Here is a 12,979-nt window from a genome sequence, read left to right as displayed (position 1 = left end):
GAGCTTTAGCGTCGTGGCTGCATCCTGTGCTCCAGGCCCTGGCTCTAATGCTGCTCCCTAAAATGTGATTATTGGGAAATTTTCACGTCAGTTCTTGCTGACGTCTTGCGAACATTGTCAGATGTGAGTCAGAGGCAAAAGTGACCTTGGTGACAAAGGAGAGTCATGGAGGATGCGCCCTCCTCCATCCACATGCTCAGTGAGCAGCAGGAAGGCATGGTTCCTTACTCCTACTGATACGAGAGGGCTCAAAGTGCCCTTCAAGAACCATTTTTAAGAGGAAAAGGAGGCTCCTTCCATAACCTGTTTGGGCACCTAAGCTCTGTCAGCGACTGCCAGACTCAACTTTATAAACTCCTCAGAAATTACACCTGCAAAAAAAAAAAAAAAAGAGATGCCCGTGCCTACAGACCTAGGCAGGATTTGTGATCATGAAAGCACGCTTTCCTCACCTCCGCATCTGCTGACACAAACATCTCCAGAGTTTTCTTTTGGAATTTTCTTTTGTTATTCTGGCACTTGGCATCATCGAATGCCACAGCTAAGGACAGAGTTAATTTTGGGGTAAAAGATACGCATCTGCCTAGTTTTGTGCTGCACTAAACCAACAGCTGAAGCTCGGCAGCTGTAATATCATGGAAGGACAGGGTTGGTTCTTGCCCGTGTGCGTTGTACACAACGCCCGGGAGGCAGGTAGCAGGAGCGGCGCAGTCACTGACCTGGCGAGCACCCGCTGCTGGTCTGCAGGCAGTGAAATCCCCTCGGCAGCGACAGCCACCTCTGCTCCAGCGCTCCCCCTGCTCACGCCACCAGCGTCTTGGACAGTCCCAGGCACTGCTGGGACCTGAGGACAAGAGAAAACGAAAAATTGCAGCTCTGAAAAGATGCGGTGTGAGTACCGGGATAGATGAAGCACGACGCTACCCCCTCAGGTTTATTCAGCCTGGGGAGGGACGAAGTAGCTTGGAGGGTACCTGGGCTGACGTTGGTTCTTCATCTGCTGCAGCAACAGCGTCTTCGTGCAGAGGTGTCTCGTCAGGAGTAGTTTCAGTCCTCAAGGCAGCTGGAGAGTGAAAGAGGAAATATCCACAGTGTCAGGAACAGGCTCTGCAAAACCAGGGCATAAATCTGTGAAAACATCACACGGTGTCTTCACCAAAAGCTAAAAAATGGTGTATCTGGAAGGAAAAGGTCTGTTATTGACGCTGGTCAGTAAAAGCCATCAAAGAGCCAGAGGGAGTCTCGGGTAAGGAGTGCAGCTGAAAGAGGGGAGACTGAGATGAGATATTAGGGAGAAATTCTTGACTCTGAGGGTGGTGAGGCAGTGGCCCAGGTTGCCCAGAGCAGCTGTGGATGCCCCATCCCTGGAAGGGTTCAAGGCCAGGCTAGATGAGCCTTTGGGCAACCTGGGCTAGTGGGAGGTGTCCCTGCCCATGGCAGGGGGTGGCACTGGATGGGCTTTAAGGTCCCTTCCCACCCAAACCATCCTGGGATTCTATGATTCTATGATTTTACAGGGCTGGGAGAGCCTGGGTCCTCCTGTTCACACACAAATAATCCATTTCAGAGATTAGGGGGTGCACACTGGTAATCAGAGTCAGGGGCGGGGGAAGAACCTCTCACTTTAGAAAGTGATAGAATCAAAAATGAAGAATACAGGTTCAAGAATTAACATTAGGCTATAAGTGCTGTACAAGCACATTATAAAACATGCTCTGAGGCACTGCGGAACTCTAAATGAAAAGCAGTAATGAAGAGGATAGCTGGCAACGATTTATAGGGACGTGAGAGGAATATCCACCCTCCAGCAAAGCGATGGTGTTGATAATCCACTGGGAGACCGAGGGCTGCATCCTATTTGCATGCGATGGAAGAGACTGCCGCAGCCACCCTCGTCTCGGGCGGGCAAGTTGCGCAAAGCCAATCGGATCAAGACAGAGCAGCGCCTGCCGAGACCAGTCATCTCTGCAGCTCAAACCTCTGCTCGAGAGAAACACTGCACTAAGTCAGAAAAAACTCACAGCTGTGCTGGTAAAAATCACGTTTTGTCCCCTCAAGGGCTTACAGGGTAGGGCTGGGCTGGTCCTGACAGAGAGAAGTCAGGAAAATAGGGAAGAGGACAAAGCTGGGCCAGAGTTTCACGAATGGCCCAGAAAAGCCAGAGTTACCACTCCTGCTGTCGATCAGGGAGGGCTGAGAGCAGGGACTGCTGTTGCTGCCAGGCAGCACTTGCTGCAGTAGCAGTCACTGCCACTTTAAAGGTTGCTGTCGCAAAAACTGACTTTGCAAAAACAGTCTGTTTGCTCATGCCTAAATCCAACCCCCAGCATTTTAACAGCACCAGGGAACTTTCAGCCTGCACTGCACACCCTCCCCCTGCCTCGTTCGCACCTGCTTCCTTCCAGAGGTTCTCCTCGAGCGCAGACAGCTTGAGGTTGTAGTGATTCTTCAGGCTCCAGATGTCCTCTTCGAGGCGGGCACGGGACGCCTGCTCTGCTTTGTAGCTGGCCATTAGCTGGGCCAGCCTCTCTTCGTACTCCTGAAAGGCACAGCAGACAGCCTGATGTGACCGCCCCGCTCCTGACTGCGCACAAGGTCACATTCTAGGTCACACCTTATGTCCACCCCAATAAAATTTTACCATCCTGTATTCCTTGACTTTTTCTGTGATTTATGTCAACACAGTATTGATGAAAGGTGACTAGTTCGCCCTAGAAACCTCTGTCTTGGGCCGATGTGGTGTCCTGGAAGGAGCTTTGTAAAGAGCAAGGAGAAAGTTTTATTTCCTCTGGCCCCTCTCTCTCTTTGTCTCCGCTGCCAACTCCTCATTTTTCCTCCTGTCTCCATATCCCTTCTTTATCTTCATCCGTGTCCTGTTCCTAACATCTCTGACCACTGCTTTCCTCCCTGCTATTTCTCCCTCCCCTGACAGGAGGAATCTAAGTTTTACAAATAGTTTCCTTCCATTGCTATATGTACTTCAAAAATTATTCTTGGGAATCCATCCCAATTCATCTCCAGAGTGGTGGGAACAACGCTGCGAGAAAGCGGCATTGTCAGTAAGGCCTCCATCAACACACGTTCTGCCCAGAGGAGAAGCTCAGGGACCAAAAATTAGGAAGAGAAGTGTACTGAAAAGGCTGAACCACACAGCCTTACACCGTATTTGTAATAATTATTATAAAAACCCACAAGTCTTAGTCAAAGACATCATGGGATACCCTCTCCTGACTTACTTCCCTGATTAGCTGCTTCTCTGCTTCCACGTCTGTCTGGGCTTTGAGGAGGGGAGCTGGCTTTGCTTCCAGGTGAGCAGTCTCAGCAGGCAGAAGCCCTACAAAGCAAAGCAGAAATAAAAAAAAAAAATCACTCCAAATTACTGGGTGGGATTGTCTGGAGAATGCCTGGAAACAGAACAAAGAACCTGGCTGCCAGCAAAGACCACGGCAATCCACGCACTCCTTTAAACGGCGCTCATGTGCCAGCGCCTGTGCTGCCAAAACGCCTGCTGGGCTGGGACTGCAGAGGTGTGGGGAGAGAAGGAGCCAGCGCTGAGCAGAGGGGGAGAGGTTTAAGCTTCAGGTGTATGAAAGCGAATATAAATCTAATCTCTTTCACAGAACGACGGGAGACTTGTTTCCAGGGCTGCGCTAACAGATTTGGAAGATGAAAGACACTGGGAAGGAGATGAAAGGTGCAAGGAAATTGCTTGCTTTCTTCACCACTGTTTCAGAAAGTTGGCAGAAATGGGGAAAAAAAAAAATCTTACAGCCTTCTTCTGCTTCTCAAAGTTGCCCTTTTTTGGGGCATAATTCTCAAAAGGTGATCGGCCCCCTAAAGCCTGATCTTACCCATCGGTTCCCACATTTGCTGCTCCTACTTCACAGCAAAGAGCGAGTCTGCTGGGGCTGGGCTCAGTCCTCAAAGAGAGGACAGTGCTGCTCTCCGTAAGCAGTGCCATCTGCAGGGCAAAACTTTTCTTGTAGCGTCCAAAATTCAGTGTAGGAGAACAGGGTGGAATGCCAGATTTGAAAACATACATCTAAAGAATTTTACATTATTATTTCTTTAGCAGCTCATTTTTGCTCTGCCAGCCAAAACCTCTCTTCTGTGACTGACCAAATTCTAGCCAGAATGATGAAGAACCACCAAGGATTTGAATCACATCGGCATTTTCTAACAGAATTTGTCATTATTGAAAACACCGGAGAATTGAGATCGTCTTTACCAGTGAAATAAAGTCAATTTGGCAACAGTGAAGGAAAAGCCCATTGCCAGAATGGAGAACTCTGCCTCCAACAGGTAAGGGACAGGTTGAGGTGAAATCCAGTGAGCATTTAACGTGTAAAACCCACATTTTTCTGTCAAAGATAAAACCTCCCTGCAGCCCCTAAGGGCTCTCCTACCTGACAAGTTATTGGCGCCCATCTGTTTGGCTAGAATGGCCTTCAGCTTCTTAATCTCCTCCTGGTACTCCCTCAGCAGAGCATCCTTGGGGTCCTCGTTGATACAGGGCTTGTTCTTGATGTTTTTCGCTCGATTAGCATAGCGCAAAGTACTGAGGCTTTCCTCATAGTTGTTATCAGCTGGCGATAAGCACGCGACCATCAGCGTCTTGGTATTTCCTCCGAGCGAGTCCTGCAGCAGCCTGGTCAGCTTTGAGTCTCGGTAGGGGATGTGTTTACACCTGCCATCGACCAGGGCTGAGATGACGTTGCCCAGAGCTGAGAGGGAGAGGTTGATTTTGGTGGCCTCTTTGAGCCGCTCCCCAGTGGCTCCAGTTTTTGACTGTCTCTCGCTTCCTGCCAGATCCACTAAATTGAGTTTCGCGGCCCTGAGGTGGTCCTGCCCTCGCTCATCTGCAAGAAAATAATTCTGGATTAGGCTCTTCTTAAGAGGAAGCATCTTAACAGTCAAGAACCAGGACTCTGTTGGCATCACCTTCCAGTTCAAGCTCTGTGTCTGCATCTAGGCCTTGACTCCCTTCGGTAAATAAATATCTACTTAATCTTAGAACGAGATGTTTTAGTGCTCTCCTGAACGAGATTCTGCACAGTAAAAATTCCTGACTATTCGTACTCTCCCAGTGAGCTCTGGGAGACACACACACACAGACCCCCTCCACATATTTCCACAGTGTTTAGAATTTCACACAAAGCTCTCTGCAAGGTCAGACCCTGGATTTATACATTTTTTTTTCCTCCTCAGATTGTTTCATGAAGCTAATGTCAGACAATTGGAGAGAAAGAAGGGAGGAAGCATGAAATGAGGAGTCAAGGGGCAGCAACTGGAGCAGGGCTGGATGGAGAGCGGGGCAAAAGAGCAGGCTCCCGAATACCTACATGACGTGGGGAGGCTGCAGTAGACACTATGTTGGGAAACAGTTTTTCCATTAACTCCCAAACTACGGCTTTTCTCAAGACTAGAATCCAACCCTCATCAATGGACATAATCAAGAAGTTTCTTGCTGTGCTTCCAAAGACGAAGCGTGTCCTGTCAGATTCCATCAAGGTCCACCATCTGGCTCGAATGTTCAAGATCTCCCCTCTTGCCCAGATCTCTGGAAAGCTGCCGTGACTCAGCACATGGGCACGCTCAGCAGCATCTGTTCCTCCTTCACTCACGACATTCTCGATAAGAAAGTAAAAGGAAGGAACGCGGGCGAGAAACGGGAAAACTGCAAGAAAGCAGGACTGCACTCAGCCTGAACCACCTGGATGAGGAGAGGGATTTCAGTGAGTGCAGAGTCAGACCCGGGAGCTGGTGCCATTCTCCTCGTACTGCCCCAAGGCAAGAGAAGATGGGAGCTGAGGTTAAAGGCCAGCTGCCCAGCTACCTGGACACACACCTCACACATGTAATATCCACTTCCTGACCTGCGTTTTGGGGCCGGATTAACGGGATAGCACAAATTCCCTGTGACTGAGAGGGCATCGGTCGATTTCTGAGCCCCTCGGTTTCTCTGGCTACTTAATGTTCCCAGCCTCATGCAGAGCAATGGACCACACTCTTGGATGTCCATGTCCTGATCATCCGTCACAATTACACCCCAAGTTCAAGTTCAAGCTCAAGAGCTCTGAGCAAAAAGAACATCAAGGTTTTAACCAGGTCCACCCTTTTGCAGACAGAATTCTACAAAACCTAGCCTTGAATTTAGTCAGAGTTCAGATTCACAGCTGTGGACATTACCTAAACACGAGCAATGAATTATCTGATGCACGGGGGAAAGCTGAAAGTTCACAGGTAAACACACACACACACAAAATCTGAAATCTATTGCCCCAGCATATCTCCCCAGTTACAGCAACAGACTCTTAACTGGAACTTAACGTTTGCTGTGGAGCAAACTTGTTATTTCACTCCAGCTCTTTCTGGTGTGTCAAAGCATGGGAGAACTGGGAATAAAAAAACCCAGATGGAGCTTTGATAGAGCACCCTCTCGCTGTCTCTTCTGAGTGCTGGGCTGAGCGGACAGTCCCAACCAGCAGATTTTCTAACCCTTTGCCTCCTTCCCCCAGTTTATGTAAACACTGACAGGCAATTAAAAAGTTGTTTTGGTTCCTGGCAGTCCTTTTACCCCCAGAGGTGGGTTGTTTCAATTGAGGAGCTTAGTGGTTTCGTTTCCATGGTGTAACAAGGTCCCCAGACTCTTGCTAAAATCCCTGCAGCAGCCTGAAAGTCTCACCCATCTAATTCTCCCACAGCCCATCGGCCGGATCCGGTGGCAGCAGCACTGGCCAAATCGACGACGGCTTTCTCATTAACTGATCAATCCCTGAGCACAATGTAAAGGAATAAAACAGCTGCTACTCTAAATACAGTAAAAATACTGATGGTAACTTGTGCATTTCATACCTCTGTAGCCTGAGAGGTGGGTATTTGCCATAATTCCTGAATCTGTTACTTTAGAAAAGAGTAATTTTAGTCCACATAATCACAAAGAGATCCTTTAAAATATCAACTCCCTGTAAATTATAATTTACTACAGGGCTTAGCTGGAAAATGAGTTTGAGCTTCCCCACGCACATCTTCATGAAGCCTAAAGATGACAACAAAAATATAAACTTAATTAACTATTTCAACTAATTACTGTCCTCACAGAACCATCCAGTTACAGGGATTGTGCCAGAACCCTCAACTTTCTCCTCAAATATTCCAAGCTGTCTTCCATTAACTGCCAAAACTGCAAGTTTCCCCACCTGCGTTCTGTTCCCTGTAACAACTTTTCAAAGCTTGAAATCAGATAAATTGTTTCAGGCAAGATGAAGAGCCCTGCACCCATCTGGACCACAAAAGAGGAGTGTAAATACTTCTTTTTAGGATTCAAGTTGGGATTTTATGCACCCACACAATGCAAGGATTAGCATCCGCCAGCTGTGCTAACTGAGAAACTCCAAACATCTCCCACACGCCATTGTGGACAGAGGAAAACCAGGGACTGTCACCAACATCTGGAGCCACAGTTCAGGAAGAGATTGGGTAACTTTCCCTGCGGCTGAAACAGCTGAAGAAAACGAAGCCAAGCTGTTCACAGCCTCAGCCAGGGTCAAGGACTAGACAGAATACAGGAAACTAATTCCTTTCTTAGTTGCAGAAAAAACCCTTTTGAGGTCGGTGTTCAGACCCAGTGAGGCAGCTTTCTCAGCTAAAGAAACGCCAGTGGAAATGAGATGCTCGAGAAAGGAAAATTAGTCATTAAACCACTATTAAGGGACTCTTTTATTCCATCTTTAAACCCAGATTAGCTGTTTGCTTAAAAGATGTGCCCCGTGATTAGGCTCAGTGAAGGAATCGGTGGGTGAAATGATCTGATTTGCACCGTAAAGGAGGTCAGATGAGATCAGTTTCTCCAGGCTGTACAACGTATGAACTCCAAGGCACTGCACGGGCTGTGAGATTTACTACCCTTGGCTGGAAATAAAGGTTTAAGAAGATAAAGAAATGGAAGAAGAATGAAATATGTTTCCAGTTTGAGTGTAAGATATTTCTCTCCTAAGGGGGAATCGAGTTTAAAAAAAAGACTTTGAATACTCAGACATTTCGCACTGCGCAGAATGTCCATGTCAGGGCACAATTCTGATCTCTACAGGCCCTAAAATCATTTAGGATCTATGTTTAGCTGTGGGGTGACTGGCCAGACCGCACAGATTCTGCGCTCTGCTAGGCCCGGGCCTAACGCAGGACATCCAGCTACCTACCGACGGTGCTGATTTCCATATTGACAGTAAAGATGGAGTGGGAGCGGGAAGAATCCTTGTTCATGAGGGTGTAACCCACAGCTCGGTTCTTCCAGCCCGTCTCCATGATCCGCTCGCACTGGCCCACGCTGTGCACGGTGTGCAGGGAGAGCCCCTTCACGTACACCCCCTTCTCCGGGTGCTCTTTCAGCTGCAAAACAGGGACAGCGCGCGGCGGGTTAGAACAAGACGCACCAAGACTGCGGGAAGGCGCCGCTGGAAGCTGCCCAGAAGCTTGAGGGCTACAGGAGCTTTTCATGCGGAGACATTAAACCGCAGTATGGCAAAAACGTAGCTGCCTGCCGCAAAAAAGCCTTAGTGTTTCTGAAGGAGGAATGAAACCACACAAAAAGAGGGAACCACCTTCGTGTCTCTGCAGATAAAAAGAATTAAAGTTCCAAGTTTGCGGATTGATTTCGACATCTCCTAGGTCACCTGCAGGCTACAGGAGCTTTTCATGCGGAGACATTAAACCGCAGTATGGCAAAAACGTAGCTGCCTGCCGCAAAAAAGCCTTAGTGTTTCTGAAGGAGGAATGAAACCACACAAAAAGAGGGAACCACCTTCGTGTCTCTGCAGATAAAAAGAATTAAAGTTCCAAGTTTGCGGATTGATTTCGACATCTCCTAGGTCACCTGCACTGAGCCGCACCACACAAAAAGAGGGAACCACCTTCGTGGCTCTGCAGATAAAAGAATTAAAGTTCCAAGTTTGCAGATTGATTTCGACATCTCCCAGGTCACCTGCGCTGAGCCGCCTTCTACCTTCCCTATTGTTAAGCTGCATATTTTAAAAAAGAGCTGAAAAGTTTTTTACCTATTATGGCCGAGGCTCTAGTATCTCTTCAGTCATAGGGAGCTTTTTTAAAACCAAAGCACAGATTCAATAGTCACAGATCTTGTTCCTGGGGCTTTACTGAACCCCTCCGCTCTGAGAGGGCGTCTGATCTCACTGACAAAATTCCCAAAGTCCCACCCGTCACGCACGGGTGGACTCTAATAATTTTTCTCCAGCTTAGTTCATTTTAAACCTGTTCTAAAACCCTATTCATGCACCTGGGTAAATACAGAGTGATAAACACCTAACGGTGTCTTTTCAGCAATTATCAATCATGTAGAAAAAACATTTCATACAGCACGCTAATAAACAATTGAAACATTCAAAATCTTGACTAATCCATCAAACCTCCATAAAAATACAAAACAACTGAGAGATCCCTGCACTCCTACACCAGCCCCCCTCCACACTGGGAATTTTAAACGAGCTGAATTCATTTTCAACGGTAATGTCCCACCCCACACCTGCTGAGTTCCTAACCAAAGCTCTATCTTTATTGTGGCAGCTGGCATATCAAGATACGGCTGTCATGACTCGGTGTCACGGAGTGACAGGCACTGCAGTTGGCAGCGTGACTTCCAAAGATCATTAGATGTTTTAATGATGTGCGTGTCACAAGAAGCAATATAAAACAGCATTTGCTGTAAAAAAAATCAGCACAGAACAGAGCAGAAGTGGGTGAAAACTAAACTAGGCAGGATTTTAACCTTGTTCTAAAGCCGTGACTGCCCAGGATGAATCCCATGGCAGGATCACAGCCACGCTGTTCACACTCAGTGATTTTTGCCTGTGCTCCGGGAGAACCCTGCGGCTGGCCCAGCTGCGTTTGAGGGTGCTGCAGGGTCCCCAAGGAACACCCGACCGAGGACATGGCTGTTGTTTAACTCCATGGCAGACTGATGGGGGTATTTTCCTTGCAGAGCACCATAAAGTCTGCTTGTCACGGGGTTTCATGCCACAGGAGGTGATTGTGGGCTTCAGAGTCACCAAAGTCACTGATGTTGAAAGGGAAAGGAACAACAAAAAAAGGTATTTTGGAGGAGAATTGGAGGACGCAGTGGGTCAGCCCGGGGTTTCAGTCTCTGCAGGACGTGCCTTCCTTAATTAATTACTCGGTGGAGGCAGGGCTGTCTCCGGTGTGATGGTGTGACGGTGTTACCCTGGAAACTGTTCTGCCCAACTCCTGCCCTCTCAGTGCCAACTGCAGTTGTCACGGAAACCAGTGTAGCTGCTGATGTGGAACAAAGGATGGGAAACCGCCTTCCGAAACTGCCAGTCCCCTTCTCCCACCCTCCCTCTCGGCAGGCACAGGCAAAGCACACTTGGAAGAGGGTTTTGCCTCCCTGAAAGCCAGGAGCCTGTTAAAACCCATCTGCCCTGTATGGGGGTTTGGGTCTGTCACCATCCCTGCGCGTCCGTGCGGCAGATGGTGCTAGTGCCTCGCTTTTCTTCTCAAGGGCAGGCCTGCAGGGAAGTCAATTAGGACAGGAGATTTGCAGATCCCCCTCAGGAATACATGCAAAAAGATCTGCAAATCCAGAGGTAAATTTTATAAAAATCAGCCCCTTTGATGAGGATTTCAGGGAAGTTTACTCTCCTGTGTTCCTGGAAACTGCTCGCCTTCCTCATGCGTTCCCATGGGGAGTAATATCTGCTCTGTCCCCTCAAAAAAGTCTCAGCTTTTTTTGTTTTAGACAGATAATGAGCTCATCGACAGCTACACTGGATCAGATTAAACATTTGGGAGGCACAGAAACCTCCTGCTGTAGAGAAAGCCACGAGATGAAGAGGATTAGGAAGAAACTGCCCCACGAGTGCTTTGTTCCATCCTTGTCCTGTAATGATTTTCACACAGTTTCTGATAAGCTGCTGGCCGCTATCGAGCAGGACACGCGGGACTGGATTCTGTTCCTTCTGCCACAAAACTTTGACTAAAGTCCCTCAAAATCCCCTCTTGACTTCTATATTTGTCACCTTTCTTCATATTTTGGCATTCAGCTTCTGACAGAGCGTATTATTGCACTTCGGCAAGACATTAATTACAATCTCTGAATAATATCTGAGCAAATTAAAGCACTTCCTAATTAACACACATTAACTCTGCCTCACCTCCAACTTCTGCTTGGTATCAGCTCCTAGAAGGTCTCGTATGTCTTCATTGTAAATCTCCAGGTAGGAAGCTCTTACCAAGAACTTGGCATTTTCAGCACACTGCACAAAACAGGAACGATTTTCGGGTAAGGTTCTCAAAATAAAGGCAAGTAGGCAGCGCATGTAGATCCTCAGTGGCAGCTGGGTGCCTGCCTCCCTTCAGCACTTCATCAGTCTGTCTTGGCACTTCATCCCCAGGTGTAACCACTCAACACACTTGCTATAGGGACTTTCAATCCTTAAACATCTCAAGTGCAAGTCCATAAAGTCAGCAGAAATGAGGGTGCAGTTCACCTGACTCTACATGGGCCTCAGCTTTAGGACAAGAGGCAGCCTGTCCCCATTCTTGCTTCCGAGTGCGATCGGCACTCAGTCCTTGGGATATGACGCAAAAATCATCTTTCTCGATATTTACACCACCTTACAACAGGATCTCTTTCACATCCTACCTGTACGCTCTCAAAAATGTGTTCAAATGCCCTGGGTATGATGCCTTTCTGCGCAGACGGATCCACAATTCCCTGCATGGTGAATGACTTCCCGCTGCCAGTCTGGCCGTAAGCAAATATGGTGCCGTTGTAGCCTTCGGTGACCCCCTGGAAATGGAGGAAAAACCACATAAAATAGCTGTTATCTTCACACTTAGCATAACTGCAAATAGATTATCCACATTCTATCCCACCTTGTAAAAAATATTTTAAAGGAAGAGCTGGAAGTAAAACTCAAACAGCTGCTTGACCTTCATATGCCATCAGACTGTAATAATAATAAAAACTGCATTCTGCTGGCATATAAATCCATGGTTTTCTCTCAAAACAGAAAACTTGAAGAAACATAGGTGTTGAAAAGTGGAAAGGCAGTTAACAACACTTAGAAGACCTGAATATTTTTGCCATAGGGCAGAAAAATCTTTCAAAACCCAGAGAGACAACTAGAATGCTACTTGATTGTAGGGTGGCCAAAAGGATGGTCACTAGCTTAGAATAATTATCTCTGGGAAGGCTGGCTGAAAGAAGGCCTACACTTTCGCTTGTTCCTATTTCAGAGAAGCAGAGTAGGAATAAAAGATATTTGGATTTCTTAAGGTTGAAATAAAAAGAAAAAAACTATTAATCTAATAATCTACTGTTTCAGACCCTGCTTGTTCTCACAATCAGGAACTTCCATCTTAAAAATATCTCCAGTCATTTTATCCCTTTTTCTTCTTCTAACAAAATTGTGGGGTATTGGGGGGGTTGGGGGATTTTTGTTTTACTGGTTCCTTTCCCACACTATCTGTTTACCCTGCTGATGTGTTAACAGGCAACAAACATATCCCCTCTCCTTTTGCTATTCTAAAACAGGCTGAGGTTCCCTGTCTCCTCTAAGGTTTCTCACTTGGCAGTCAACATGTCCCTAAAGTCATCAGAAGTCTTGTTTGTCCCCCTTCCCCTCACATCACTTTCCACTGCTGTTTCTGTCCAGCTGCCATCTCTAGGGCCAGCTCAGGGGAGTTCATATTTCATGTAAACATCCGCCTAAAACAATTAACTGTAACTCTATCCTCAGCGCCCCGCTGGCTGCTGAAAAAGTTCTCTTTTCTTCCCAATTTCCCAGCCTACCGCCGGGACGCAGTTTACCCCTCCTCTGCCCCTCAGGGCCGCAGCCAAGCCTCTCGAAGCAGCCGACAGGACTGTCCCTGTCCATAAATCCATTCCCCTTCGGGATCACCCACCCACGTCAAACTCCTCAGCCCACATCCCGAGCTATACATT

At 47.5% G+C, this 12,979-nt stretch overlaps 1 protein-coding gene across 1 annotated transcript in view; it reads right to left on the bottom strand.

Moving 5' to 3' along the window:
• KIF17 (kinesin family member 17) overlaps nt 1-11,818 on the bottom strand; it is a gene marked incomplete at its 3' end in the record, with an annotated part of 15,122 nt that extends 3,304 nt beyond the window's left edge. Inside the window, exons 1-9 of the mRNA XM_010083984.1 lie at nt 11,675-11,818; nt 11,184-11,285; nt 8,199-8,388; nt 4,407-4,859; nt 3,634-3,645; nt 3,237-3,334; nt 2,392-2,539; nt 975-1,063; nt 720-844 (exon numbers count right to left, since the gene is read on the bottom strand). Coding sequence (XP_010082286.1) covers nt 720-844; nt 975-1,063; nt 2,392-2,539; nt 3,237-3,334; nt 3,634-3,645; nt 4,407-4,859; nt 8,199-8,388; nt 11,184-11,285; nt 11,675-11,752 — 1,295 coding nt within the window. The remainder of the gene's footprint in view (nt 1-719; nt 845-974; nt 1,064-2,391; nt 2,540-3,236; nt 3,335-3,633; nt 3,646-4,406; nt 4,860-8,198; nt 8,389-11,183; nt 11,286-11,674) is intronic.
• Between the last annotated feature and the right edge of the window lie 1,161 nt (nt 11,819-12,979).

The sequence above is a fragment of the Pterocles gutturalis genome, unplaced genomic scaffold, assembly GCF_000699245.1.
Source record: "Pterocles gutturalis isolate BGI_N339 unplaced genomic scaffold, ASM69924v1 scaffold19675, whole genome shotgun sequence".
Lineage (NCBI taxonomy): Eukaryota > Metazoa > Chordata > Aves > Pterocliformes > Pteroclidae > Pterocles > Pterocles gutturalis.
Note: the sequence above shows the minus strand (reverse complement) of the source record. Positions and strands in the feature narration are given on the sequence as shown.